The 26870-nt window shown below is 38.2% G+C and overlaps 4 protein-coding genes across 15 annotated transcripts in view; 3 read left to right on the top strand and 1 right to left on the bottom strand.

Moving 5' to 3' along the window:
* LOC105691858 (band 3 anion transport protein) overlaps positions 1–18264 on the top strand; it is a 32201-nt gene extending 13937 nt beyond the window's left edge. For 4 of the 6 annotated variants that reach the window (XM_048652354.1, XM_048652355.1, XM_048652357.1 and 1 more), the window contains 10 exons: positions 1511–3182; positions 3961–4135; positions 6557–6638; positions 9276–9445; positions 9531–9729; positions 11205–11889; positions 12403–12465; positions 13537–14131; positions 14245–15346; positions 15451–18264. In XM_048652354.1, coding sequence (XP_048508311.1) covers positions 3084–3182; positions 3961–4135; positions 6557–6638; positions 9276–9445; positions 9531–9729; positions 11205–11889; positions 12403–12465; positions 13537–14131; positions 14245–15346; positions 15451–16123 — 3843 coding nt within the window. In that variant the 5' untranslated portion in view covers positions 1511–3083 and the 3' untranslated portion in view covers positions 16124–18264. The remainder of the gene's footprint in view (positions 1–1510; positions 3183–3960; positions 4136–6556; positions 6639–9275; positions 9446–9530; positions 9730–11204; positions 11890–12402; positions 12466–13536; positions 14132–14244; positions 15347–15450) is intronic. The other 2 variants (XM_048652358.1, XM_012410611.3) reach the window with 2 other exon arrangements.
* Positions 18265–18299: 35 nt separating this feature from the next.
* On the top strand, positions 18300–19769 carry LOC105691860 (serine/threonine-protein kinase mos). Of its 2 annotated transcripts, XM_012410627.3 has the most exons (5): positions 18331–18472; positions 18530–18702; positions 18787–19172; positions 19250–19286; positions 19371–19769. In XM_012410627.3, the coding sequence occupies exons 1-5, from the start codon at positions 18399–18401 to the stop codon at positions 19556–19558; spliced, it is 858 nt and encodes a 285-aa protein (XP_012266050.2). In that variant the 5' UTR covers positions 18331–18398; the 3' UTR covers positions 19559–19769.
* Positions 19571–20448, bottom strand: LOC105691861 (U6 snRNA-associated Sm-like protein LSm5). The gene is made up of 3 exons (XM_012410628.3): positions 20257–20448; positions 19774–19970; positions 19571–19698 (listed from the first exon to the last, which is right to left on the bottom strand). Exons 1-3 carry the CDS (start codon positions 20300–20302, stop codon positions 19666–19668), a joined length of 276 nt encoding a protein of 91 aa, XP_012266051.1. The 5' UTR covers positions 20303–20448; the 3' UTR covers positions 19571–19665.
* A 106-nt stretch (positions 20449–20554) lies between these two features.
* Positions 20555–26870, top strand: part of LOC105691856 (triple functional domain protein) — a 35855-nt gene continuing 29539 nt past the window's right edge. Inside the window, exons 1-7 of one of the 6 annotated variants that reach the window (XM_012410606.3) lie at positions 20555–20695; positions 22521–22809; positions 22976–23086; positions 23578–23902; positions 24012–24670; positions 25406–25516; positions 26207–26302. In XM_012410606.3, the coding sequence (XP_012266029.2) occupies positions 22549–22809; positions 22976–23086; positions 23578–23902; positions 24012–24670; positions 25406–25516; positions 26207–26302 (1563 nt within the window). In that variant the 5' untranslated portion in view covers positions 20555–20695; positions 22521–22548. Of the gene's footprint in view, positions 20696–22520; positions 22810–22975; positions 23087–23577; positions 23903–24011; positions 24671–25405; positions 25517–26206; positions 26303–26698; positions 26781–26870 lie in introns of those variants that run through there. The other 5 variants (XM_012410610.3, XM_012410608.3, XM_012410607.3 and 2 more) reach the window with 5 other exon arrangements.

The raw sequence follows: 26870 nt of genomic DNA, 5'->3' as shown, positions 1-26870 counted from the left end.
ATTCACCGCGTACGATGATGCGTAAGTTTATACGGTATTTGAAAAATACATACGTACCTACACAATCTCAAAATTTTTATTCTTCTAAAAAAGTAATAAGACAAATCGATCGTCGAAATCTAAACCCAAATGACCGTCGACGACGTTATTTTATTCAATACCAAATTCTGCTTGTTACAAAATTACGAGCGAATTTCGTCACTCACTTTTCGCACAGTTTGATCGAGAGCTTTTTATTATCATCATTATTATTATTACGCATGTTTGTTATAAATACGTAGGTACGTACGTACCTGTAATTTAGGCACTTGACTTCTCCACGTGCAAAGCTCTCGTGAATTTAATTTAAAGGGGAATGTTTAAATGTCAATGACTCACCGGTCGGTGTATACATAGGTATACATATTTTACGCAATAAATAGATCACTAAATCATATATTGAGTTCAGTATTATAATTAAATTTCTCTAGTTCTGTACGCCGGTTTATACATATGTATAGAAACAGATCTGTCATCATCATCATTATTATTATTCCGGTATTATTACGTATCAATATCCTATTTATCGTGCGCTCCATCCCCCTCACATACAATTTTTTTTTTTTTTCTTTGTGAACTTGCTGTATTTGGGTTTGCATATTTTTGTAATCGATTTTGTGCGACACGAGTCATCGTCGGTTGACTTATTTATTAATTTCTTCATCTTTTTGTTTCGAATATTATTTTCTTACGGCCACATTATTCGTATCTATGTGCGAGAAGACAATAATATATGTATTCAGGGAAGCCAATAGTTGATAAAATGTATAGGATAACTGTACAATAACTATAGGTATATCTATACACGCTTTACGTAATAATCCGGGATTAGATCATCGGCGTGCTGGGGCGGCCATTGGAAAATAGAATTTTCTAGTTTCGCCTAAGTTTTCGCAGACATTAGAGTGTTAAAATTTTAATCGTCGGTTCCGAACCGCGAAGATTACTATTTTCTATTCATCTTCCTTTATTTTTTCGCAACTTGTACCAAAATAACATTTTTTCACAATTCATTTGAACCGAATAATGGACTCCTTCGTGAGTATCTTTTCACCCTGTGATTTGAAAAATGTTTCTCACAATCGAGCGATAATTATTATTATTTCTACAGATATCATCCGTACAGATTATTGAACGAACGACGTGCAATGCCTGTATTAATTGTTTCAAAGAAACTAATTGGCTGCGAGGATAATTATCGCTATTATTTATCGATTATATCGAAACACGTGATTCAACGTGCCTCGCAATCCACGTGGATTGAACTGATATTTGATTATTTATAACAAGAGATCGGTGCCAAATGTGGCGGATCTGCTTCTCCTGCGCCATATATTTTTAATTACCCATCTCACGTTTATCGTACCGCACTGTACGCACCCCTTTCTTTCGATACCAAAAAAAACAATTGGACGCTTTGCCTTTTTTGTCTCATTTTTCAAGCGATAATTCGTCTCGGTTCAAATTATAGGTATGGCCGTAACAATAACAACGATAGTGGAAGGGGTACGTCTGTGGTGGAAGGGATGGGGTGAAAGCGTCGCGACGCCGCTGCTGCTGCTGCTGCTGCTGCTGCTTTTGCTGTAGCATTATCGGATTCTGTTCAAGTTCAAGGTCGCGGAGGCTCGTCTCCGCCGTAGTCGTCGTCGCGACGACGTTACAGCGGTCGATATACTCTGACCTAGGCCTACCCTCGCGCCTCTTTTCCTATTTCCGCTTCGCTTTATTGCTCCGTTATTTTTCTCTCTCCAGGCCCGGCGTCGCGACGCTCGCAACCTGCTTCCAGGTACTATTCGGACTCTCCGGCACCTGCACCGCCGCGATCTGCAGAGATTCAAACTTCTACTTGTTGCTCTTAGCACGATCCGAAATTATCGGGGCAAAATTTTCATCAAATTCTATTCCCATTTCTATGTACGCCGACGGTTTCCGACACACAAACTCCAGATCGATCGATCGTACGTTAAAGCGACAGGCCACGAAGTATTTTGACACTTGTTGTTTGTGCGCGGGGGATTTTCTTTTTTCTTTTTTTTTTCTTTTCTTTCATTATCTGGCGATTCGAGTATGCATTCATTAGCGGTTCATGACTTTTGAACCGATCAAAATTAATCGGGGAATTCGTACGACGACTCGTATGCTAATCGCCCGTGCCAACCCGACTCTGATATTTCCGCGTTTGATTCACACGTGTAATTTATGCGCTAACGGCTCGTTAAATTTATCGAAATCCCGATAACATTCTCGCGCTAAAACTCACGACTTTTCACGCACGTGCTCCGAACGAATTCCTCATCTTACTCCTGAACCGTTTTCACGCAGCGCTTTTGCGTATCTTACGCTCGGACCAGATTCGCCTCCACGCGTCTGCTCGGAGTGACGATCATTTTTTCTTTCTCGATAAATTCCTCGCTCTCCTTTTTCACGCTTCGTACGTAATTACCGAAAGCAGGATTTCCTCCTCACGGTATTTCCGAGGCGTTCGATAATACGAGACACACATAACACGTAGAACTTGACCCACTACCTGGGTCAGGGTCAACCGCGTCCCGGGATGCTGCAGTATCCGTATAGGTATACACGCGTATATGCGAAGACTGTCCCGCGTCGAAGGAAAAAGATAACGAAGTAAAATCGTCTGTTAAATGTTGACGAATAAAATTGCTCGATATAAGAAACGGTGTACACTTATGCGTGGCGATATCGAGGAGGAGAAAACGAGGAAAAGAAAGTAAATTCTGAACGATACTTTTCCTCCGGGGCGAACATACATATGTATATATCGTAGCTAAATGGATGCGTGATTCTTCGTGGGATATACGATAAATGCGGGAAATCGTACTCGCGGGTACAGGTATACAGGCATAGGTATATCGCGGTATAAGGACGAGGCTTTTGCGCGGGCGGGTCGCCTCCTGCAACGTAGCGATCCTCTGGTATGGGGTTGGTATCGACCGAGGGCGACGACGTTGGGATTCGCGCGGGGCGCGCGGTTAACAACGAACAGAAATTCTCCGGGGCAGCTCATTTCAGCCCGGGATGCCATGCCCGAGGCTGGCGGTAGTTCCACCGGAAAGTCGTTCCTGCAAAAGGCGCGCGGCAAGGTTATTCGGTGGCTACGGCGCTCCCTGCGAACACACCAGGTCCGAAATAAAAAAATTTTTTATTCCCTTTTCCGCTTCATTTGGAGATTCTCCGTTCGTTCATTTTTATACTTCGTATCTTTTTCCGGCCTCCGTGATCTCTGGTCGACTCATTCGTTCGAATTTTGTTTCCCTCTCTTCCGATTCGCGCCGTTGAACCTCGTTATCTATTTATTCGTGACGCGATGTAGTGTACAATTTTTGTATTGAGAAAGAAGTATGTATTTGTCTAGGTTGTATGTATTCCGCGTGACATACGCTTTTTTTCTCTTTATCCAATCTTCTATTTTTATCACGGTGGATTCAGGTGGGAAAATGAAAGAAGAAAAAAATCCGATTATTTTTTTTCTACCTTTTATTTGCTCTATTTTTCGTACGTACGTGTGTACCTGTAGCGACGAGAAAGACGTTCTCTGGTCACCCGGAATTGATGGAGCGAAAAAAAACTGTTAAAAACTACGCCAGAATTCGTGGATATCCCGAACTGGAAAAATGACGATTCGCGGAGTTTTTATATCCAAAAGTTTTGTCGAATAATTTGCATCTGTTTTAATTTAATTCGAGGATAGACGGCGAAAAATTCTATAATCTTACCATAATTGGGCCTCGAATTTTCCCGCCAATTTTTCGTAATACGCTTTTCGACTCGTCTGTTGCGAACAGCTCTAATTTTTATCGCCAAATTATCGCGGTGAATCGATCCCGTGAAAATTGCGGGAAATTAATTTTTAATCAATTCACGCTTTGACTCGAAATTTTCAATCACCTATGTTCACAGGTCGACGGGCATGGCACGGAAACGGGACCAGAATTGGACGAGGAGATGGAGAAGGTGTTCGCGATGGACACGGGGGAGAAATTCAACGTTTCCCGATTGGGATCTCCTTCGGAATCGGCTGGTTCTGATCGTGAAAGAGGGGCACCTCCGAGATACGGAGAACAGGATTTTAATCGTACGTTATCCCGATCAAACGTTCAGTTTTATTCGTTCGAATCTACAGCAAAACACTCGAATGAAATTTTTTCGCTTATACGGTATAGCTAATATACCCCGGACGAATTTATTATGTTTGCGAGGCTTCGTGAGTTAGTTGGTTTTTTTTCTTTTTTATCTTTCTTTCTTTCTTTCTCTCTTTCTTTCTGTTTTCACGTCGAGGGCGGCGAATTTTGTTGCGAACTTAATGCGACTATACCGGAGCAAACATTGATCTAGAGTGAATCGATGTCGTGAAATTATATTGGGGCAAATAGAATAAAAGTCCCGACAGTGACGGAACGACGCGATCTCTTGGACTTTTTAATGACAAAAAAAAAATCAAGCGTGGTGTTTTTTTTGTGATTATTATTGTCGAAAAAAAATTATTGCTAGGCAAATATTATCCTTGTATACGGATATAAACACCCACTCGACAATTAAAGTATTTTTAATTGCTCCGCGCGCAGTTTACACAAGTATATTATTCGTTCTTAATTGAAATTTTACTAATATAAAAACTAGGTCACTTCATTGCTGCACTGCAGTTTGTATGCGCGAAAACGCAATTTTTTTTCTCTCTCCGTCTGCAGTACCCTTCATATTTGTTAATTGTTATTCCCAAATGTTGTTTTTTCCTCCGATGCGAATAATAATCGCTTTTTAAACGAGGGAATTATTATTTTCGAAACAGCACCCTAATTATTTATCGATCCAAACGAGGATTTTTGGCAACGGTTTTTCTTGTTGTTTGTGTTTTTTTTAACGAGTAATCCGTGGCCATTCGTAGTCTGAAAAAATATCAGCGAAGGAAGATTAATCGAGTTTCTATAATACGCGAAGTAATTTATATTTTTTCGAAATCGAGACCTTTAACGATAAGTCTTATACAAGTGAATCGCTTTTTAATTGAGCTCTCGTGCGCTTTATTTGTAGAGTCTAGATTGGTATGCAGTTATATTTGTCAATTATGACCCTTACATTCTCTGATACGACGTAACATTAAATTTACACACGTGAGATATATCCGTATCAAAATCGAATTAAAATAAATACGATTTTAATTTGATTTACGTAACGAATACAGCGTACCGCACATCATTATTATACACTACTATATCTAACTGTTTGTAATTCCAAAATACTCCAGCTAATTTTTTTAATATTTGTTTTATAATGTTTGACGAAGCAAAAAATAATCAAAAATAAAATCAGAACAGAAAGAGAGGGGGAAAATATATCTGTATACGGTGGAATACGAATGAGTTATGTGAATAATTATTTTTCCGCTCTCGGTAAAAGGAAATTAAAATCGGAATAATTTTCCGTTCTTGTTTGTTGAGTAAATACACAATATACGCGGTGGTGAAAGAGTATTTGGGACGCGAGAATCACGCGTGATGGGCGGCACAGATGCTTTGATCGGGACGTATACGGGGTGAGAATTCAATTTCCAGAAATGAAAATTTTTGTGAAAACGTCAAGACGAGTCGCAGTCGAATGTTTAACTTTTTCTTTTTACTTTTATAATTTTAATCTCCGTGTCTTTATCCCATGTTGAATATTAAAATATGTACACATAGCTCATGTATAACTTGGGTTGAATCTAACGACTTTAGGGCACGCGAGAATTCACAATAATACAATAGAGACGTTATTACGTGAAAAACGTTGAATATTGTTCCAGTTGGAAGCTTTAAAATAGCGATAATAACGCTAAAAACTATGACGAAAAACTTCGTATACCTATGCGGATGCAATTTATGCGCTTCGATTTTTTCCCCGATTCGAAATGTTCGCTTGTACCACGGTGTACAGAGGTATTAACATCATCCCTTTCGGTGTTCGACGTCGTTGCAGGCTATCCCTCATTCAATTTGTGGCTCATGAATATACATTAGACCAACGGAATCGGTTCGGATTTCTAAACCCCCACGTTTTACATTTTGAACGTCCAACACCCTATAAACTCAGCGTTTACGCCACCATTTTCACATTTAGGTGTATGTATCGCACCGTGATGTAGCCGGAACAGCCATGATTTAATTGAAATTCGGTAACCGAATTCCCGCAGGATTTCAATCAGGATGGTCTAGGAAATTAAAGCGTATATTCTTGTCTTCCATACACGCGCTTCAAAAATTTCAGTTTTTCAATCTCCTTTCTTTGATATTTCTGCGACGTATATTATTCATCGACCAGTGGAACATTAAGTACGGTTTGAAAAATAAACAAAGCCCTCGATGATTTGATTTTCGAGATTTAATGTAGAGTAATTAAAAGCATGTTGCGGGGGAACAAAACAAACTTGACGTAGTTCCTCCAAGTTGAAAAGTTATTTCGTTTTTTATTTGTCATTTATGTTGTTCTAATTCTACTTTTACGCTTTTTTCTTCGACAGAACATCGCAAACGAAGTTATCCCCATCCACATATGCCATTGAAGAGTCTTCACTCCAGATCCATGAGGCGGCATCTCTCACCGTAAGTTTTTTCAATCGTTCAAATCTACGAATGACAAATGAAGCTAAAAATTCATTCGAAAAAAAACGATTTCAATATTTGGAGGGATTTGTTTTTTCAACAAAAGTCGTCTCTGATTCTTCCTATGAAAAATTTTTATCCGTTATTGTAAGGTAGGAAAATATTATTCTATCTGTGCAAAACGATGATAGCCACATGCGCGCTTATTCTCTCTGTGTATATGTACAATAAATTTGAACTTGATGACGTCAGTAAGTCGATCAGTTGGGATAAATAAAAGCTCGTAATGCATGTGGTAACGTTTCAACATCTGCTGGAAATGAATAATTCACTCCTTTTCTTTTTCTTTTTCTATTAATGTACTGGAAGCGATTTATATTTACACGTAAATTTTACTATTATTTTCACACGGGGTGAATGACGAGACAAATGTTATTCTCCTAATTCATTTTGAAGGGGATAAGAAGAAGCGAGGATAAGAAAAATGAAATCTGAAAGCAATCTTTAACTTTTATAGGTATACTATAAGCGAGAACGAATAAACGTACAGTGTAGCGTTGAGAAATAATAACGCATAGATTTGACCTTCAGTTTCACATCGCAGGAAGATATGAGTTCATATATTTGTGTACGTGCACGGATATCATCTGCGATATACTCGTGTAGATCGATTGATGAATTATTACACGCTCTTGTATTCAGAAGTCAGAAGTTGAGTTATTAATGGCTAACGTTGTCTACCGACCATACTCTGGATCGTACATACATACCTGAGAAAGTTAGAATTGCAATTTGTATTACCTACCCTCTGCAATTTCATTGCGCCGATGTGACTAAAGAAAATCGCATGAATCAAAAAAGCATCCTTCAAACTCCGTTTATCGTTATAGCATTAAATTTAGTTTATTATACTCATTGTTCCCAAGATTTATTACCAGCCTTATAAGTATATCTGAGTTAATGATGGCAAACGGATGCGATCGTTATGAAATTTATTAGCAAAAAGAACGGAACGAAGACAAAAAGAAAACTTTCTGTGTGCTAGGAAATGGAATTTGTGGCCCTTGTTTATTATTAAGGTTGGAACATTTTACCGGTTACTCTTCTTGGTTTATTGCTAATTCTTTATTTCAATCTGATTCGACGTTAGGAAAGATCGCGAGAAACGATTTAGGCAGTTTAGTTAAAGTGCTTGGCTTTTATACGCCGTGTTTTATATGAAGCCTTCATCGTTCGAGACGTTCGATTTCACCGTCGTCGCACGGAATTATTTATAGAGCATAACGTAGGTATGTTTTTTATGATATTGTCGAATCTAGAATCAGTTTTTGACAGCAGTTATTGCGATGTTAGTAGACAGACAGCTCAAGCGAATCGTTGATGAAAGAAAAGAAGAGAAAAAAGAAAGAAAGAAGAAAAAAAAAAATTTAATATTCTATTGGGACCGTAAATATACTATTCTAGTCATGCAGAATATATGAATCGTAAAGGAATAATTTATTGGCAATCACCTGCTTGAATTATTATTGCGAAATTGCTGTGTATTATACGATCGTATGGGTGATCCTCATATGAACCTGCACGCTGTTCCATACCGTTCTTTTTCATTCCAAAAACAATTTAGAAAATCAAATTTCTGATTTTCTTTTTTAAAAATCATGAAACAGCAGACGCGGGGGGGACACGGTACAGTGATCTACATTCGACTCTGGAATCAAATAATAATAAAAAAATTTACCCGCACATATTTTAATACCCGAGGGATAAACGGGCTTGATTTTTTTCTTCATTATTTTTTTACCTTGCTTGTAACGAAGGGTACAGAAGTTGTTGGGACAACTTGAACTTCAAAATTATACGATGCAGGCTTTGATCGTGTGAACTTTGCCGGGGATTAGCATCGTCAACTTTTAAGGGATGTTAAGCGTAATTCACCTGGGGGAGATATAAATAAATAAAATTCTTGAAGGGTGGCGTGGGAAAATTTTATCTACATAAGAAAATACATTTCACGATCTAGTAACATGAATTACTGAATTTTTTTGGTCTCATTTTAGTTTCTCTGTTTCTTTTTTTGCCTCCATTTTTTGTGATCGAATCTCTTCCTTACAAGTTAGAAGGCTGTCTGTAACAGTGAACCCTTCATTATGACGCTATTTACAGACCTCTAATCACGAAAAAGCTAAGAGCAAAAAATGAACAGTTGTAGCATCGGTATCACGCCAATAGGAATTCATTTATAACAATACCGCGAAGTTATTTTGATAAGCGAAATAAACCCTGTTATTAAATGCGAGGAATGTTCACGCGATATTGCAATTTACTGATTTATTAGCTCCATATAAACTCTGGATTAGTAATTGCGTAATAATTTTGTATGATTAGTTACGTTGGAGTGATTCTGATGCGATTAATTACGAGAGCGCACCCGACTTTGTCTCGTTGATCTGAAGGGTTTTTTTTTATCCATCGGATCAGTCGGTGTGTGTGTAATCCCTCCTTGTAGCTATTTTCGTACTTCCTTGAAACCTTTATAGCTACCATGACCTTCAAATTTAACCGGCGGTTTCATAGAGCATCGAATTATCGTTATTTATTTATTTTTTTTTATCTCCGATTTCTCGATTATCAATGCAGAGAGGGGTCTACGTCCGAACCTGGAACGGAAGATGAACAACCGACAACCGAATCAAACGGAAACGGAGAAGCTCACGAGGAAATCGACGCTTTTAGTAACGGTGGCGCAATTCAGACAACAGGTACAGACGTAGCGTACGGGGACGGAGAATCCGATCACGCGATCGACGGCAAGTGTTTCCTTCTTTATTCGCCCTGCAGGTATATTCCCATTTTATTTATTTTCTCTTTCACGGTAACAAATCCCTTTTACAGGCGAGGCAATTCGGGGCAATGAGAGCGAAGCTCCGATTTCGGAGAGGGCTGCTTCCGGGTACAACGAAAGCCCGGTTCTCGGTAGTCCCAGAGTTCAGTTTGAAAAAATTCGCGAGGAAGGCGCGGCAAGTCCACCTCCGGAAATTCCGCCGGTTGAGGAAGACCGGAAAACGAGACGACATCACAAACACGATCACAAGTAAGCTCTTCGATTTTGTGGCTTCGATAATCTATATTTTGACTATTTTTAATTAGGTATATTCTCCGTTAAACGACGGTAGTTGTTGTGCGACATTGGTTGGATCGTTGAATTGTATTTTAGCGTGTCTCTAAAATTAAAACCCACAAGTTCACGGTGGCTCTAAGCCGTGGTATTGGAAATAAGTTGTTGCCCAGGGGACTAGAGACAACATCGCGGTGGTTGGAACGGACTGGTGCCATGGCCTTTGGCCAGGGCGCAGCAGCTATTGTTTTATATTTAATTGGGTCGGGATCATCGGATTGTTTCTAAAGCTTGTGCCAGGTAGTACTTTGCCATGCCCATCTCGTACGAGCGGTCCGAGGATCGCAACCGGTAATTTTCGACGGTACTAGTGCTTCGTATTTATACCAAATTACAACCATTTCTCAATCTCATCGTCCGCTGGACCATCCCCGATAAAATCTCATTACATATACACAAATGATCGAACCGATCAGAGGTTGAGTAATTAATTGGAACGAGATTTCTGGTGTGATACGAATAATTGTATAGTGTTTAATTAAAAAAGTATATTCTTTGTTTTTGTTTTGCTGCCTTTTTATCGCTTAAAACCTCCACGAATTTGTGTACACAACTTATCAGCTACTTCATGCTTCATTTACGCGAATAAATGTTTAATCACGACCACTTATGATAATTACTCGGCGGCACGAGTAAATAATATTGTGACGCTTCCTTCCGCATTTTAATCTATGGGTTTCATTGAGACCAAATTCTTATAAATATTTACAATTTTTATGACGCTATTCACTATAAAACCTGCGATTATGGTTGAAATTGATCATTGAACCCGGATTTGATTGATTGATTGATTGGTGACGTTCAAGCCTGGTTACGTGTAATTAATAATCGTAATCGGGTAGTTTTGATTTCATTCAAGGTCAAAGTAGCCAGCGTTTGACTTTACAAAATAATCTCTAATGCTGTTATCTAAATTTTATATCTCTTGAGATCTGTGGTATCTACGTTACCCGGAAACTCTTTCGGTTATATATATAACATCAGTGCGTTTCGATCACGTGTTATCCGTGGGCTACGCATTATTGTGAAACGCGGTATTTTGAAGTTGACCGGAAAAGGTCGCCTCGCCGCTTCTTTTTACTCAGCTCAATGCCAGGGTTAAATTCTCGACTGACAAAGTTGGCACGCGCTTCAAAAGTCACGCGACAGACGCTTATACGTGCGTCGAAACGCTCCACATCGTCCCGATTCTCGTCGCGCTCGAGATTTTCTAGAAACCGTAAAAAATTTAGCATAGAATGGAGAACGTTTCAGGAAATTGATCTTGAATGATTTATCAATGTAAAATTAAAAAACACTCGCCCCGATAAACGACGTATAGTATTGTAAAAATAGCCCCGCAAAATGGGGCACTTTTTTATCTTTATTAATCCCTAACAAATCATTTTCAGACGCCATCACCACAAGTCTCGAAAATATTCGCTTCAGGAAGATCCGCAATGGCGAAAGAGATCGGGCGCTGGAATTACGGACGGAAACAATCCGTTCGCACGTCGAGTAAGCGTCCAACCCGACGAAGCGAGTACTCTGCAAGAACTGGATATCGATGGTCTCGAGTCCCACAGAAGCGACGATCCCAGGGGTATGCGACGGCACAAAGCAGGACACTCTACGGTTCATATAGGTCGGAAAATGGAGGGTGGAATCCCCCATGACACATTTAAAAAAATGTACGACCATTCTCCGCACGAGGTATTCGTCCAACTGGACGAGCTTCACGGGATAGGGGAAGAACGTGAATGGCGTGAAACTGCCCGTTGGATAAAATACGAGGAAGATGTCGAGGAGGGTGCTGACCGATGGGGAAGACCCCACGTTGCTTCGCTCAGCTTTCATTCGCTCCTTAATTTGCGTCGATGCTTGGAGACCGGTGTCGTTTTACTCGATCTGGAAGAACGCGATCTTCCCGGTGTCGCTTACAGAGTCGTCGAACAAATGGTCGTGGAGGAACTCATCTTAGCCGATGACCGACCTGTTGTTATGAGAGCCCTACTTCTCAGGCACAGGCACGTCAACGAACACGAAAGATTCCGGTTTGGTGGCAAGAGGAACTATGCCAGCTACACAAGTTTGCAGGTGAGATCCTCATTTTCAAAACTTCTTTATTCCGCATAGTATAACGCTGGTTTCCGGAATGAAAAATCGACGGAGAAAGCGTAATTTTAACCATGATCGTTTTTAACGATTGTGAAGAATTGATGGCAAAATATCTCGTACACCTCTTTTCAGCGTGGAAAAGGTATCTTTACCTGATTTATTATTAGAAGGTCTTCCTGATTCTTAGAAGGGCGCATAACAATGCGTTCAAAAGAGGTTTTCACGATTTTATCCCAGCAGAGGTCAATGAAAGGCATGGATGTGTCCTCTTGTTGTATGCCAGAAAATATAAAGATGTAGAGAGAAATCAGCAAAACATTCACGTTTTCACCTCTACTTTATCTTATATTCCTTGGACAGTGTTAAATAGTATTTTCAATTAAGTAAACTCTGCGCAGCGAGACAGACGAGGATAGGGTAGAGGTGGATGCGTGGAAGAAAAGGAAAGTCCACACACGATTTCACTGACGGATGCTAATGTTGTTTCCCTAGTCAATCTGGCTGGAGGAGGAAGAGGCTGCTCAAGAAGCCACCGAGAACCATGTGAACCAACATGTAAATCTCTCGTTTCCCATCAGAAATATGATTTCAATTTTATCGCTAGATCATTACCTTGCCCAAGCCCTCGTAAATTGCCCTATACCATCGTTAACACTCATTCATATCAGCTCATGAACTTACAGGGCTATCGATTCCCATTAGTTATTCTTGCATTCGCCTTGATGCAGACCTGCTTTCCCATGAAAGGGTTATTGTTTTTTAATCATTAAATTTGTATTTCACTCTGACGAATTTATCATAAAAGTATGCAGTCCCTGTAAGTCCATGAAACTATCATACTACATTACCGCAGCTTGAAGTTTTTATTTCGTTTGAATTGATTTGACCGATACCCATCTGTATCTGTATCCGCACCTCGATTCCTCACCGTTATTTTCTAATAGGCTACCACTGTTCGGTAGCAACAGCCTGCGCATGGTTGTATTCAAATTATCGCACCTCTTCCCCTTGTACATAATTTATAAATTCATATTTTTTTTTAGGTTTAAACGAGTATGTATACTTTGTGTATCACCAGAAACGGAGCATAGGTTTTCTTGACGTACCTGTGCCAAAATTTATTCCGTTCAACTAATAAATAATTCATGCAGCCCTACGCGGTATTTAATCGTTTGTCTTTTACCTTAAATTGTGTGATACTAATAACTCGATCTTATCAACCGGTTGACCTTAAAAAATAGACCGATTTTATGCGGCAGAAAAAAGAAAATCGCGCTCAATACTTCAGAAGTAATTTCTTCTTCATTAAATGGTGGGGCACATTATAATTAACAACGACGTTCGATTGAATAATTTTCCCATTAAAAAAATAAAAATACTTACAAATACTTACTGCCCAGCAAGAAAAGTTATGCGATCTAAAATTTTGATTCTTTATTCACTCTTATATCCCGCTGAAAGAAACCGTTGATGGTGAGGATGAATAATGATTTGAATTAAGCTTTCCAATTTGGAGGAAGCCTATGCGTAGTTTTCGCTGACACCCCTGTATATACGTACCAGTTTTAAGCACTTTTTTAAAAATTTCCTCATGAACTTTTTCTAATATTGAAATTATCTCTCCAGAACCTGACCGATTCTAAACCAAAGATCGTATCCTCAACATTGGCACTTGACAAAAATCATACAACTGTCGACATCAAAGAAGAATTAACGTACACAAGCAGTCACGAGAATTTGAAGCAAGGACACAATGACTATATCCTGAAGAGGATCCCCGCTGGAGCAGAGGCCACAACTGTACTAGTTGGCGCGGTTGATTTTCTGGATCAACCCACGATAGCTTTCGTCCGTCTAGCCGAAGGCGTCTTTATGCCTTCGCTGACAGAAGTAACGATTCCTGTTCGGTTCATGTTTATTCTTCTGGGTCCCCGAAACGCTAATCTCGACTATCACGAAGTCGGTAGATCGATCTCAACGCTGATGGCTAATACATCTTTTCACAAAATTGCTTACAAAGCTAACGAAAGACGAGAATTACTATCGGCGATCAACGAGTTTCTCGATGATTCTATTGTACTACCACCGGGAGACTGGGAAAGACAAGCACTTTTACCATTCGATGAACTCAAAGCAAAGAGTGAAGCCATCAAACGAAGGAAAGCTAAGGCTTTGGAGAAAAAAGCAAAACCTACGCAAAGTGACGCTGCTGCTAAAAAAGGTTGGTAGTTTCTTTCCGTTTGCCATTAAATTTCAATCGGTGATTACTCTTTCGATTTTTTCTCGCCACAATAAACTCTCCTCATCTACATCACCCGTATTATTTTATTTCAGCTCTCCTGGCTGGTGAAGATGAGAAAAAACCCCCGTTCGATGACCCGTTGATCAGAACCAGGCGTCCTTTTGGTGGGCTCATCAACGATATCAAGAGACGCTATCCTTATTACTTATCCGATTTCACAGACGGATTGACCTCTACTTGTCTTGCCGCGGCAATGTTCATGTATTTTGCTGCCCTTTGCACAGCGATCACTTTCGGTGGTTTATTGAGTGACAAAACAGACAACTTGATAGGAATTTCGGAAACTTTAATATCCGCAGCAGGGGCCGGAGTAATAGTGGCTCTTTTCGCAACGCAACCTCTTGTCATTATCGGTACAACCGGACCACTTCTCCTCTTCGATGAGAGCTTGTATAAATTCTGCTTAGCCAATGATTTGGAATTTTTAACCCTAAGAGTATACGTCGGCGTGTGGATCGGTGTGATCGCCCTGGTTATTGCCTGTGTCGATGGTTCTGTGCTTGTCAAATTATTCACCCGTTTTTCAGAAGAAATATTCACCGGGCTGATATCGCTACTGTATATTGTTGAGACCATCATGAAAATGGCGAAATGTTTTGAACGACACCCATTGTTTCCGGCATATTGCTTCGCTCCAAACGAAAATCTGACCATCTCCAATTACAATAATACCGAATTATTGACAAACGAAAGTTTCAATGACAGCGCAAACTTGTCTGTACCACTACAGTGCACGCTGGATTATCTACCAGATCACGATGCTGTTGGTCTTATAAACCAACCAAACACAGCTCTTATGTGCACAATCCTCATCCTGGGAACTTTCCTCGGGGCATATTATCTACGTATATTCCGCAACAGCCACTATCTGGGTCGCAGTGCAAGAAGAGCTTTTGGGGACTTTGGGGTACCGATCAGTATCATTGTTTTCGTCCTGATTGACTTCCTCGCCGGTGTAAAAACGGACAAGTTACTAGTACCGGCAGGCTTGACGCCATCAGCCCCTGAGAAAAGAGTATGGTTCATTTCGCCCGGTGGCATAAATAAATCTGTTCCCATTTGGGTTGCGCTCGCATGTGCCGTACCAGCTTTTTTGGTCTACATTCTGATCTTCATGGAAACGCAAATATCTGAGTAAGAATCTAGTTACTCATTAGATATCGGTATAATTATTGTGGTGAAACAATAACCCTGCACCAAAATTATCTTAACCCAATCTCGTTTTCTCAATGTTTCAGACTAATCATTGACAAGAAAGAACGTAAGCTGCGCAAAGGAAACGGTTATCACTTGGACATCGTTATTATTTCGTTGATGAACGTTGGCTGTGGTTTTGTTGGAATGCCATGGTGTTGTGCAGCGTCCGTACGTTCTCTGACCCATGTTTCTTCACTGACCGTTATGTCCACCAACCATGCTCCTGGTGACAAGCCTCACATTGTCGAGGTGAAAGAACAAAGAGTAAGCGGACTTTTAGTTTCGATACTCGTTGGTTTAAGTATTCTAATGGCGCCATTGCTCAGGCGAGTACCATTGGCGGTATTGCTCGGTGTTTTTCTGTACATGGGTATTTCATCGACGAATGGTGTTCAGCTGTTTGATCGTGTTAAATTATTCTTCATGCCCGTTAAGCACCATGGTACAGCCAACTACGTACGTAGAGTTCAGACTTACAAAATGCACATATTTACTTTGATTCAAATATCCTGTCTGGCCGTTCTCTGGATTGTAAAAAGCACCCCAGCCTCTCTCGCATTTCCATTCTTTTTACTCTTAATGCTACCGCTGCGTTCTCAAATGACACGCTTCTTCACGCCAGCGGAATTACGTGCTCTTGATACTAAAGAACCAGATAACGAAGGCACAGAGGATGAGCCAGATTTCTATGAGGAAGCACCTCTCCCTGGTTAGATCGTGCCTTACCTTATCTTATCTTACATTACCCTACCTTACCCTGCCTTATTCCAAACAATTTTCGATTGATACCTTCTAAATATCCATTAACTACCCTTGTCACTGATTGTGAGTTTCCGATCCAAGTTTCCTTCAAGTCCGCAATGTCCAAGGTAACTCGAAAAATTTAAGCAGCCTTCAACAGATCTATATTCACTCAAACGACCGTCAATATATTTGATAGAAATGTGGAGGTTTACATTAGTTTAGCAACAATTATATATAAAATATATACACTTAGATAGAAAAGAAAAATGTACCATAAGCTGTAAATAGGTGCTCTAGATCGGTTCAAGTTGATTTTTTAATGTATAGAGTAGTGTAATACTCAGCTGACAGTTTTTTGATTTCGGCTCTGGTCAATCTTTTTTCGAGTAGACTGTGGTAACGCTAACATTTCATTTATAGGCAATCGTACAGCAATGATGAGAAAACACAAAAAAATTACTTAGAAGTTGAAGGCATACGTAATTATTTAATATTAGAACGAATATAATTTATTATCCAGATGATAAAAATTATTTCGGAAATAGGTATGAAAGTGCCAAATAAGAATTCGTTCAATCGTTTTCATTGCCAACTCATATTTAAAAACGAAGCTACTAGTAGATGACTATTGTGTATTGATCATACGCAATAAGATTGTCGTCCGTGTTCTTAATATTATATCAAAATCGTACTTTCTTAACTTTTAACTTGACCAGTTTTAACCAATCGTTTACCTATGATGTAAAAGGCACGGTTGAAGTTAATCAACGGAGGATTGTTCCGGCTTGTTGTCCCCATTGTCCAAACACAATTTCCATTCGTACCTTATCGACGCTACCTCTATGGGAACAGAAAAGAGCCGCGAGACATTAAACATTGTTGAATCTTTAAACGGATTATCAAAACGTCCATGCGGCACTTATGTTATAAAACAGGTAAAGAAACTTGGTTCAAAATGCTCGACCTTTCTTGCGATTTTCAGAGGCGTACGGAATTCAATCAACTGTGTAACGGTATCGAGAAAAGTGCGCGATTGAGCGTTAAAGTTCAATGTTTTATAAAATTCAATTGAAATAGTGAGTCGATCTTAATTTTGGCTGAAAGTTTGCATTTTTTGGTAGGACAATAAAGTTGATGGTGCTATAAAATTGTGTATACGCGTTAGTACCTGATCGGTGAATGTATGCAACGTGATTAGATGTGCTACGTGAATGAGATGAATGGAAAAATTTAACATAAATACAAAGAGGTTTCTGTTACACTTTCTATGCGTAAAGATATTATTTCTTCGAATAATTTCTAGCGCATATACATCTTACAGGAATTTTAATATTCTCCTATTCTTCAGTTATTTTTAATTCAAGAAGGCTTGAGCATTTTGAACCAAGACAGAGTAGTGTGATATAATCATCTAATGATGTATTGCAATGAAGCAGATATAATCTATCAGATATGATATACATATATATACATATATATATATATATATATATACACACATAATACACGGTACAAGATGAAAAAGCAAAGAATATATTGTATTTTGATTCCGTAGAGTATTTTAATAATTGATATTGTTATTCAAAAGAAAGAAGATAAAGTGTCATCAATTATGACAATACTTCTATGAACACGTAGTACAACCAGTTAAATAATTACTTAAATATTATTGTTATCCATGTAAAATGAATGATCAAGAAATGGTAACGAGTTCTCCTAGATAATTGTGATAGACGACCGTGTTGCTATAAACTAACGGTACTTATTATTATTAACTTTCTGACAAATTAGAATTCAATAGGTACGGCATTATATCTACCTTATATCATTGATGAGACATGTTATATATTATATCTACACCACACATGTATTACCTATATTGAGAGATTATTACAATCATCCTTGTTATTAAATATAATAAAAGTTATTGTAAATAATCAAGTTAAAATACAGTATTAAAAGTAATAATTAGTTATAGGCTCTTAGCAGCTGGATTATGCCTTAAGTTTAGGAAATAAAGAAAATATTTAACATACGAAAATGTATATTCGTTCGACAAGTAAAAAAAAAACAGAAAAAAAAAGTGTACACGTAACCGAATCACATACAAATACAACATTTGTTTTTAATTTTGTCCTTGATGCGTACTTGTGTTATAGAGTCTTGAAGATACGCAGTTTGTCAAGAGCTATCACAAGTTATAAAGATCAATTGATTTTACTTATACAAGAAGTTTGATAGTACTATGGCTTCCCCAAGAGCAATTACCAGCATTGGAAGGCTTGCACCTCGATCTCCTCAATGCTTACAAAATATGAGGTAACTTCGTACACAATAATTTATCATACAAAACTGATACATAACAATCTTTTTCAGACATTTAAGCAGTCTCAAAACGCCTGTTGACATAAAAACTACTTGTAGGGTGTCACTGTTCAACATCGACACACCAAACCGAATGAGAATAGTAAATAACGGTCTCTCTAATTGTTTTCAAAATGTCCTTGGCAGTGGTAGTTTTGGAAAAGTTATTCAGGCAGCTTATAAAGGTTTAACTGACAAAATGAAGATTACGAGAAGCATGAAAAAATTATCCATGATAAAATTGTGGATGATGTGAAATTATTTTACAGGTGATCAAGTCGCTGCTAAAATACTTAGGCGGAGAAGGGATAGCGATAACTCAGTAAATGGTGAAAGGCATGCAACTTCTCTCAGACACGATAATATTATCAGAATACTCGGTATAGAGCAGGGCCCAGCAGCTTCGATGATCACAATGGAATTGTGTGGCAAATCTTTACAAGAGAAACTTGACGAAGGGCCATTATACAGTAAAGATCGTATAGAAATCTTCATCGCGATTGCTTGTGCTCTTCGATTCTGTCACTGCGCTGGCGTGGTCCATGCAGATGTCAAACCAAAAAATATTCTCATGGCTGGAGATGGAAAGCCAAAATTGGCTGACTTTGGTAGCTCTGTTCTTTTAGGCGAAGTGAATGTGGTAGGAGGAATTCGTGTAGGTTTTAATTACAGCTGCAATGGTTTTATGATCATCTTTTATTGCGTGTTCAATTCGTTATTACCTATTTCTAGGGTACACCTGGCTATGTAGCGCCAGAAGTAATTAGAGGTGAATTACCAGGTCCTCTTTCGGATGTGTATTCTCTGGGTGTTTCAGCTTGGCAAATGCTAAGTGGAATTGTACCATTTGCAGAATTACATCCGCATACTATTCTATACCTTACCGGGAAGGGTGTGAAACCAGAGGATGAAGGGCTCGATGATGATTTTGGTGGAAGATATAAGTCATTGTACAGAAATATGTTGTCGTTTGCAACTGCAGATCGCTCCGGTATAGATGCAGTTATAAGTGGACTTGAAAGTTTGGAGAGAGAAGTGTAAACAGGTAAAAAATTTACAAGAAAAAATATTCTTATTTAAATTAGTTTTTACACTTGAATGGTAAAATTTGTATACATATTTTCATACATAGTATGACTAGCGTATAATTATGTATCTGGCATATCTCCACCGGGAACTAACTGCAATTAGAAAGAAGAGAGAAAATGGTCAGATATTAATTTGTAAATATAATAAAGAAAAGTTTTAATATTAACCATTGTAATATTGTTGCCATTAAGAAGGATTTGGTCCAATTTTGTCACTCTACGTCCCTCAGGTGTAGCTTCACTTTCCGTTACATCATCAAGTAGCATATTAACAAAATCATCAAAACCTAGTAAAGTTCCAACGATTTCTTTATCATTTTTCATTATAATGTGTATCCTTGAACCGATACATTTGTCAACCAACTCTGTAACGAAAAGAAAACCAAATCTTAAAGTCAGATCACTACTAAATTATCAGGAACCTCATGAAATTAGAATGCTACTCAAATAAAAACAAAATTTGATTGAATCTAGGACATGTCAGAACCACGTGGTCCGTACGCATAACTGATTTTAAACAAATGTCAAAACAGGGACTTTAATCCGTTTTAATCAACCGGCATTGTAATTTCATAACTGATGACGAATCACGAGTTACCTGAATCGTGAATTATTTCAGGTTAGAAGTTATTTCGATTATTATTCACTTACCAAGGGGTAATAACGTCGAGGGATTTGTAGTCACTGAACTTGTCATTTTATTAAGTCGTTTATTAAGATCAATCAGTCACGGGGGTGGCCAGATATTCTTGATTGTTTGGATGGACGCAAAATGTAACGAGCGAATTTACAATTTAAAAATCGTTTATAAGAATCGGAGAATGGCAGGGGCGCACCGGTTCGCGCATATTGATGGACCGTGGTGCCCCCATGATCGTCGACGAAGCAAGAACGCAGCATTGAGCAGCAGCATTCAGCAATGTAGGATTTGTAGCCGAACATGGCAGAAGTAACTCTTTCGTTATTTGTGTGATTTTATGTGCCAATGTACGAGCAATATGAGTTGTGTTAAAAGTTATTTTCAATCAAGGGATGATGCTGGTATTAATCTATCCACGTACGTCGTTTTAACGGAGTTAACTGTTAAAAGGTAAGCCAGAGCATTATAAAATAAATTTTAATTGTTGTCCGATGGGGTGGATTTGACAAGCTATAATTTGCATCTATTTATAATTTTCCTAACAAAAACAACCCGACGCTTATAATACGACGCTTTGTTAGATATCGAACAATGTCAAAGGAGGCATTATTTACCTTGAAAAACCTTCGTTAGCTAGGCCTTTTGACCACGCGATTATCCTATTTCACTCAACGTACTTGCCTACCTACATACATACCTACAGTTCCCAATTGATTTGCCCCATGACTCGTCGCATAAACCCAAATATATAACTCAAAAGTGGAGTACGTATTCAAACCCTTATTATTTCGACGTAAAAACTTATTCGACTCGAACCCCTGTAACGATCACAATCCCTTATACATTTAATTTAATTTCCTGTTGAAAATATTTTGAGTTATCGCTCAACGTCTACATCCAGCCGCATTTATATCTACCTCTACACAATTTATTACACGCCAAATATTCGCGTTTGTATTCCGGTCTTCACTTCTGACCAAATTTGACCGTCCACGCAATTCCGTGGTACGCGAACCAATTGCTAATTTAAATAATTCCATTCAACAGGTGTAGATTTTCTCATAGTTTTATCCACTCGATCCATATTTTTTTGTATCTGTTTTTAATCCCACCTCTGCTTAATCTGCAAAGCTCTTTGAGTCGCAAACGGAGATTTTTTGACAATACCTTCAGCTCTCTGATATGGTTCAAAACTCAACTCATCATCTGACTCTATTACCATCTTCATTTCATTGTCTCTGTTTTTCTCCTTGAATATGAAAATAAGATTGTAGTAAAACAAGAATCTTTAATCTCTCTATGTTCGAATTTGCGGGAATTTCTGACAACAGTAACTTTCTTTCAATGATAAAGTTATCGCAAAGTTGATTATCCTGACCACGTATTGCCTTTAATATTTAGAGTTTCAAGGCCATCTGATATTCATCTTTGAGAAATATTAAAGGTAATTCAATTGTTTCCCACAAGCCTATTGTTTGTTTTTTTTTTTCTTTCCTTACATCCAATAAATATTGTGTGAACTCTGAGTGTTGTGTAAAAGTCTTACGATTAAATTATCTGCAATTGGTTGTAGGTGCATTATGAGTGTGAAAAGTACCATTTGATATGCATCTATTGTAAACTGTTCACTTTCAGATTGCTTTTGGTTCCTTTACTACTTGGAAAAATGATTACTGCATCTGCTACCACGTAACTCTTTTATCTAGGTTTTTTCACACGAATGATTAGCACACCAGTAAACTCATTCTCAGCTAGAAGAATAACCAAGGTTTATTGCTAAAAAGCTTGTATAGAGCATATTCAAATTCCAAGTATCTTATTAGTCATTTTCATAACTATTAATAGACAGTAAGCTTTTTACCAGAATTAGTCCCCACAAGATGCATGTATATATACCACTATCTTCATTTTCCTCTAATCAGTAATCATACTTTCCAATTGTAGTTTATCTTATCAGTCTATTCGGCACTGAACTGTTGCAGCTCAAAAAAGATCAGAGAAATTATTTTCTTTTAGTCCTAAGACTGCGTTTACCTACTCTTTGTGATGATTAGAAATATAACTGGCTGTGATATATGTTATTTTATTTATCGAAAAATATTCCATACGTCTTGATTTGTTTTTTTATTTCTCTTGGATTTACTAGCTATTACTAGATAATAACACAGCTGTATTGAAATAACTACCCTTTGTTCCTCTCTTCTCAATTTATCGGGGCTTGTTGGTTTATTATTCTCTACGAGCTACGACTTAATATTTTCTCGCTTATTTACAGGTCAGATGCTCACTAGGATAGCGACGTGATGGATGGCACACGAGCAGCAGAGGTTCTTCCTCTGCTACAAGAACGACTTGCAATATTACCAGGAGGACGAGATCGCCGTGGGGGTCCAGTTGTCGTATTTCCAACGACTCCCAGACGTGAACGAGCAAAACCAGAAGACTATCGCCGTCTTCTCCAATATCTTCTAGCCATTCCTAATGACGAAGCCAGGGGACTCGGGTTCACTGTGGTTGTGGACATGCGAGGTGCCACTTGGGGCACAGTGAAACCAATTCTTAAGGTGTGGTTGAATTATTTTGTTGAACTGGATTTTCTTATGAATCTAATTAACTCCTTCGTTTGATATTTTTGATAAATATTATTTATAACCATGCTGATATCTATTTATTTATTTGTATTTATTTTTTTGTCAATTATTTGAATAAGAATTTTAATTATTATTTCAGGTGTTACATGAACATTTTCCTGGATCTGTACACGTTGCCTTTATAATAAAGCCAGACAATTTTTGGCAGAAACAAAGGACCTCATTGGGCAGCCACAAATACAAGTTTGAGGTAAATATTAGAATCAATAATGGGTAAGGGTTGAATAGAGGGAGATACATGTATTGTAGAAAGCTGCTGCAGGGTCTTGTGCCCTAGTTTGGCACAATGTCAGGTCTGGGAGCATTTATTGAATGCACTGAAGCAGCAAAATGTGAAGCTGCCTATTGTACTGCAAACATCGGTGCCAAGAGTAAATACATTGCAGCATTATTGACATTCACATTCACATTCACGTTCACATTTACTCGCGTAGTACCACACGTCGATTTACATGCATGATGTGGAGTACCAGATTACTTTTCTAGATGCTGACCTTTAGAAACCGATATGGACTTCATACACCTATAGCCCTAAATCCCGATGTAACTGCATCGGCATCTCTTTCTGTTAATTGCAGGACATAAAAATAAACTGTCGGACGTCACGATCAGTTTTGGTCCTATGCATTCATTGAGAGAAATATTTCAAGTGACTTCATAAAAACTTATTTTTACTTTCAGACTAATATGATCAGTCTTGAAGCACTTGGTAAGGTGATAGATCCGTCACAGCTCACTGCCGATTTAGATGGATCACTTCAATACGATCATGCTCAGTGGATTGACACCAGGCTTGCAGTGGAAGATTTTACTTGGCAGGCTGCTGACTTGCTTGATAGATTAGATGACCTCCAAGAAGATTTGAGTCGTAATGATTTTGCAGACGATGTTGGAGGTGCAAAACATGGCATTGATCTTCACAATGAAATGAAGAAGAAAATTATGAAAGTTCCCGTCGAAGAAGTAGAAGTTGTTGGGCAACGTCTATTGCAACGATTCAATAGCGGTGAGTTTGAATAAGATTTAAAACTAGAACATTGAGTTCCCTTGCTTCGTTGGATAATACTCTGGAAACTGATTCAACTGTATCACAATGCATTACATTGAATTTCCAGGGATGAGTGGAACTGGAGGAGAAGGTGGTAGTATCGAGAGCGGAGCAACTGGTGGGGCAGACCCAGACGGACGTGCTCTTGCAGCCTTAGTTATTCAGCACTTAGATTCGGTGCACGCAGCGCAGCAGCATCTTTTGCAGTTGTGGCACATCAAAAAGATGAAATTAGACCAGTGTTTTCAGCTCCGTCTCTTCGAGCAAGATTGCGAAAAAATGTTTGATTGGATATGTCACAACAGGGAAGAATTCCTAAAAAACTACGTGGAAATCGGCCGATCATATCAAGCTGCAAAAACGTTGCAAGAGAACCATAAACACGATACTATGAGCTCTATGAATGTTTATGTCAACATCAACAGAATATTAACAATGGCTGGTAGACTTCTAGAAACTCAGCATTATGCAGCTGGTCACGTTAGAGCTGTTGCGGGCAGATTAGATAGAGCCTGGAAAGAATTTGCAGCAGGTCTTGATGAGCGTACTGCAGTCCTTGGCCTAAGCGTAGTTTTTCATCACAAAGCTGAACAATACGTAGACAGTGTCGCCGGATGGAGCCAAGCGTGCGATGCCACAAATCTCCCCAGTGAAATTGCTGTCCTTGAATCTCATATTAGACAACATCAAACTCTCTATGAAGCTATGTGTCAGGCTTATACCGAGGTAAGATTGAATTTTTTTCTTTCATTCTTCTCTCTTAAGGTATGATTGACTTTTCTTATATTGGGAATTTTGTGAAAGATTTTGATTAACCTTCTTACTTTCATAATAAATATAAATGCAGTGGGTCATTTATCGAATGAAAGTTATCTGTCACGGTTCGAATTTTTGCACAGTGAAATCATCAAAATGCCCAAGTTTTCACATTTTATTTACTTAATATTGGCTTGCAAATAACTCACTCAAAGCTGTTTTTTTTTATCTTTTTTATTTATTTACCATTGCTTTCACCATATCTTAATATAGATTGCAATTGTTCGTAAGTTCTAAGTTTTTGAGTTCATAAATCATCAGATATTCCGATAACTCTTGATTTATACATGCTTTGGTGGTTGTCATTGTAACAACTTTCGTAAAAATGCATATGTTGGTTTTGTTTTTGCTCTTTATAAAAAACTTGATCCAACCAAGTCTGACTCGGTTTTATGAAGCCAGAAAAAATGCTGATTTTTCCTAGGTGCAATGATGGGTGGAAATCCCGTGAACATTGAAATCCAAATTATAAGCTAATTACAACTAGGCTAGTTGGCTTGCGTTACGATTCAATGTGACAGCGCGTTAAATGCGTGCTGTATATTTCATATGATTAATATTTTTTGTTAGTGTTTAAAAGCAATTCCATAAATTTTAATACAAAGAGACGACGTCTTTTTGGTAAGTCATTGTCATATTTAACAGGTGTACAACGCGTACCAAGCGCTTTTGAGCGGGCTGGGCTCAATGCTTCACGTTTGCCATAGCGTGAGCACAACCAGCAGCACTGGGGTGGAAGACTTTCACGTCAATTATGTACGAAATATTTTTTCATAGTTTCTAGCTGGTGGCTGTCCAATGCTAGCTTGGTATCCCGGTGCTATTGGAAAGATATTCCTAATCCGATCCCATGCCAGAAATAACACTTCGACAATATTAGACTAAAGATATATTTCAGCCTTCTGTATCACGTCAGAGGATAGTATGTTCAAAAGCTTTTTTGGGTAATAAGAATTTATTGCTCGGATTTTCTTTCACACTACTACCTATTATACTATACACAAGCCTCATTTAAAAGTACCTGAAATACCTCATTTTGTTATAATATCATATTAGATCAAACCACAGTTAATACTAAATACCATATCTCATATCTTGTGCTCTTTTTATCTGTAGCAATGTTTTTTTTTCTGACGAGCCAATGACCGTCCACTGTTACATTGCTTGTTCATAAGTCAAAAACGTGCTGGCGTTTATGACGGTAATATTCATTTTTTAATTTTTCTACAGAAGATGTTGTGTTCATAAATTTGTTTTGTAATTGAGATTGGTTTTGGCTCGTCTCTGCTCAGAAGTTAAACTGAGATTCATAGCTGTCCAGTTCTATAACTGCTAAGAATTTTATCCGTTGTAACATACGTACAGGTTGTGGTCAAGGTAAAGGTGGTTAATATGTACTTGAGTTGAATGTACTAAAATTTGGGTCTGGATGGTACGACTGTTTAGGTACACAGTACCAGTAAGAAGCTCCTTTACCAGCTGGACCATCTTGTGCAAGTCTGTAACCAACCTCAGGGGATTGACCACGCCATCAGAAAACATGTATGTTTGTCCGTCTGCTTGCTAGTTTGTTCTGCGTGTATTTCATTTTATTACTCTTCGCTCTCTTGGTAATTGGTTATGACTTGTGTTACAAATTCTAATCACTTCTGTCTGTTTTTTTTCCATTCATTGTTTTCAATTTGAATACAAGTAGTATTCAAATTTGTAGTATACATATATAGTTGCTACAAGTAGCAATAGTGGCAGCAGCTGATGTGTTATGTGTTTATTAGTATAACGCTTTTTTTATGATTAACCAATCTGATTTATTTAAATGAATCTTTAATAAAACCAACACGGTAATCTTCTAATTTGAAACTCTATTTCATTATAATAACTTATAAGATTGTGGTTTGAGGATTCCGAGTTATAGAATTCTAATTCAATTGTTTTCAGCATTCTTCTGTCTAGAATCCGTTATAACGCCAAACATCATTGTAGAAAAGCACAGTGGACAATCCTTCCTAATCTACTTTCAGTATGCATGCCTTTTATTTTGCATTATTAATCCAATTTACATAAAATATTCTGTAAACTCCATCTACTTTTGATTTCTAAACAGAATTTG

Source organism: Athalia rosae, chromosome 3, assembly GCF_917208135.1.
Source record: "Athalia rosae chromosome 3, iyAthRosa1.1, whole genome shotgun sequence".
Lineage (NCBI taxonomy): Eukaryota > Metazoa > Arthropoda > Insecta > Hymenoptera > Athaliidae > Athalia > Athalia rosae.
Note: the sequence above shows the minus strand (reverse complement) of the source record. Positions and strands in the feature narration are given on the sequence as shown.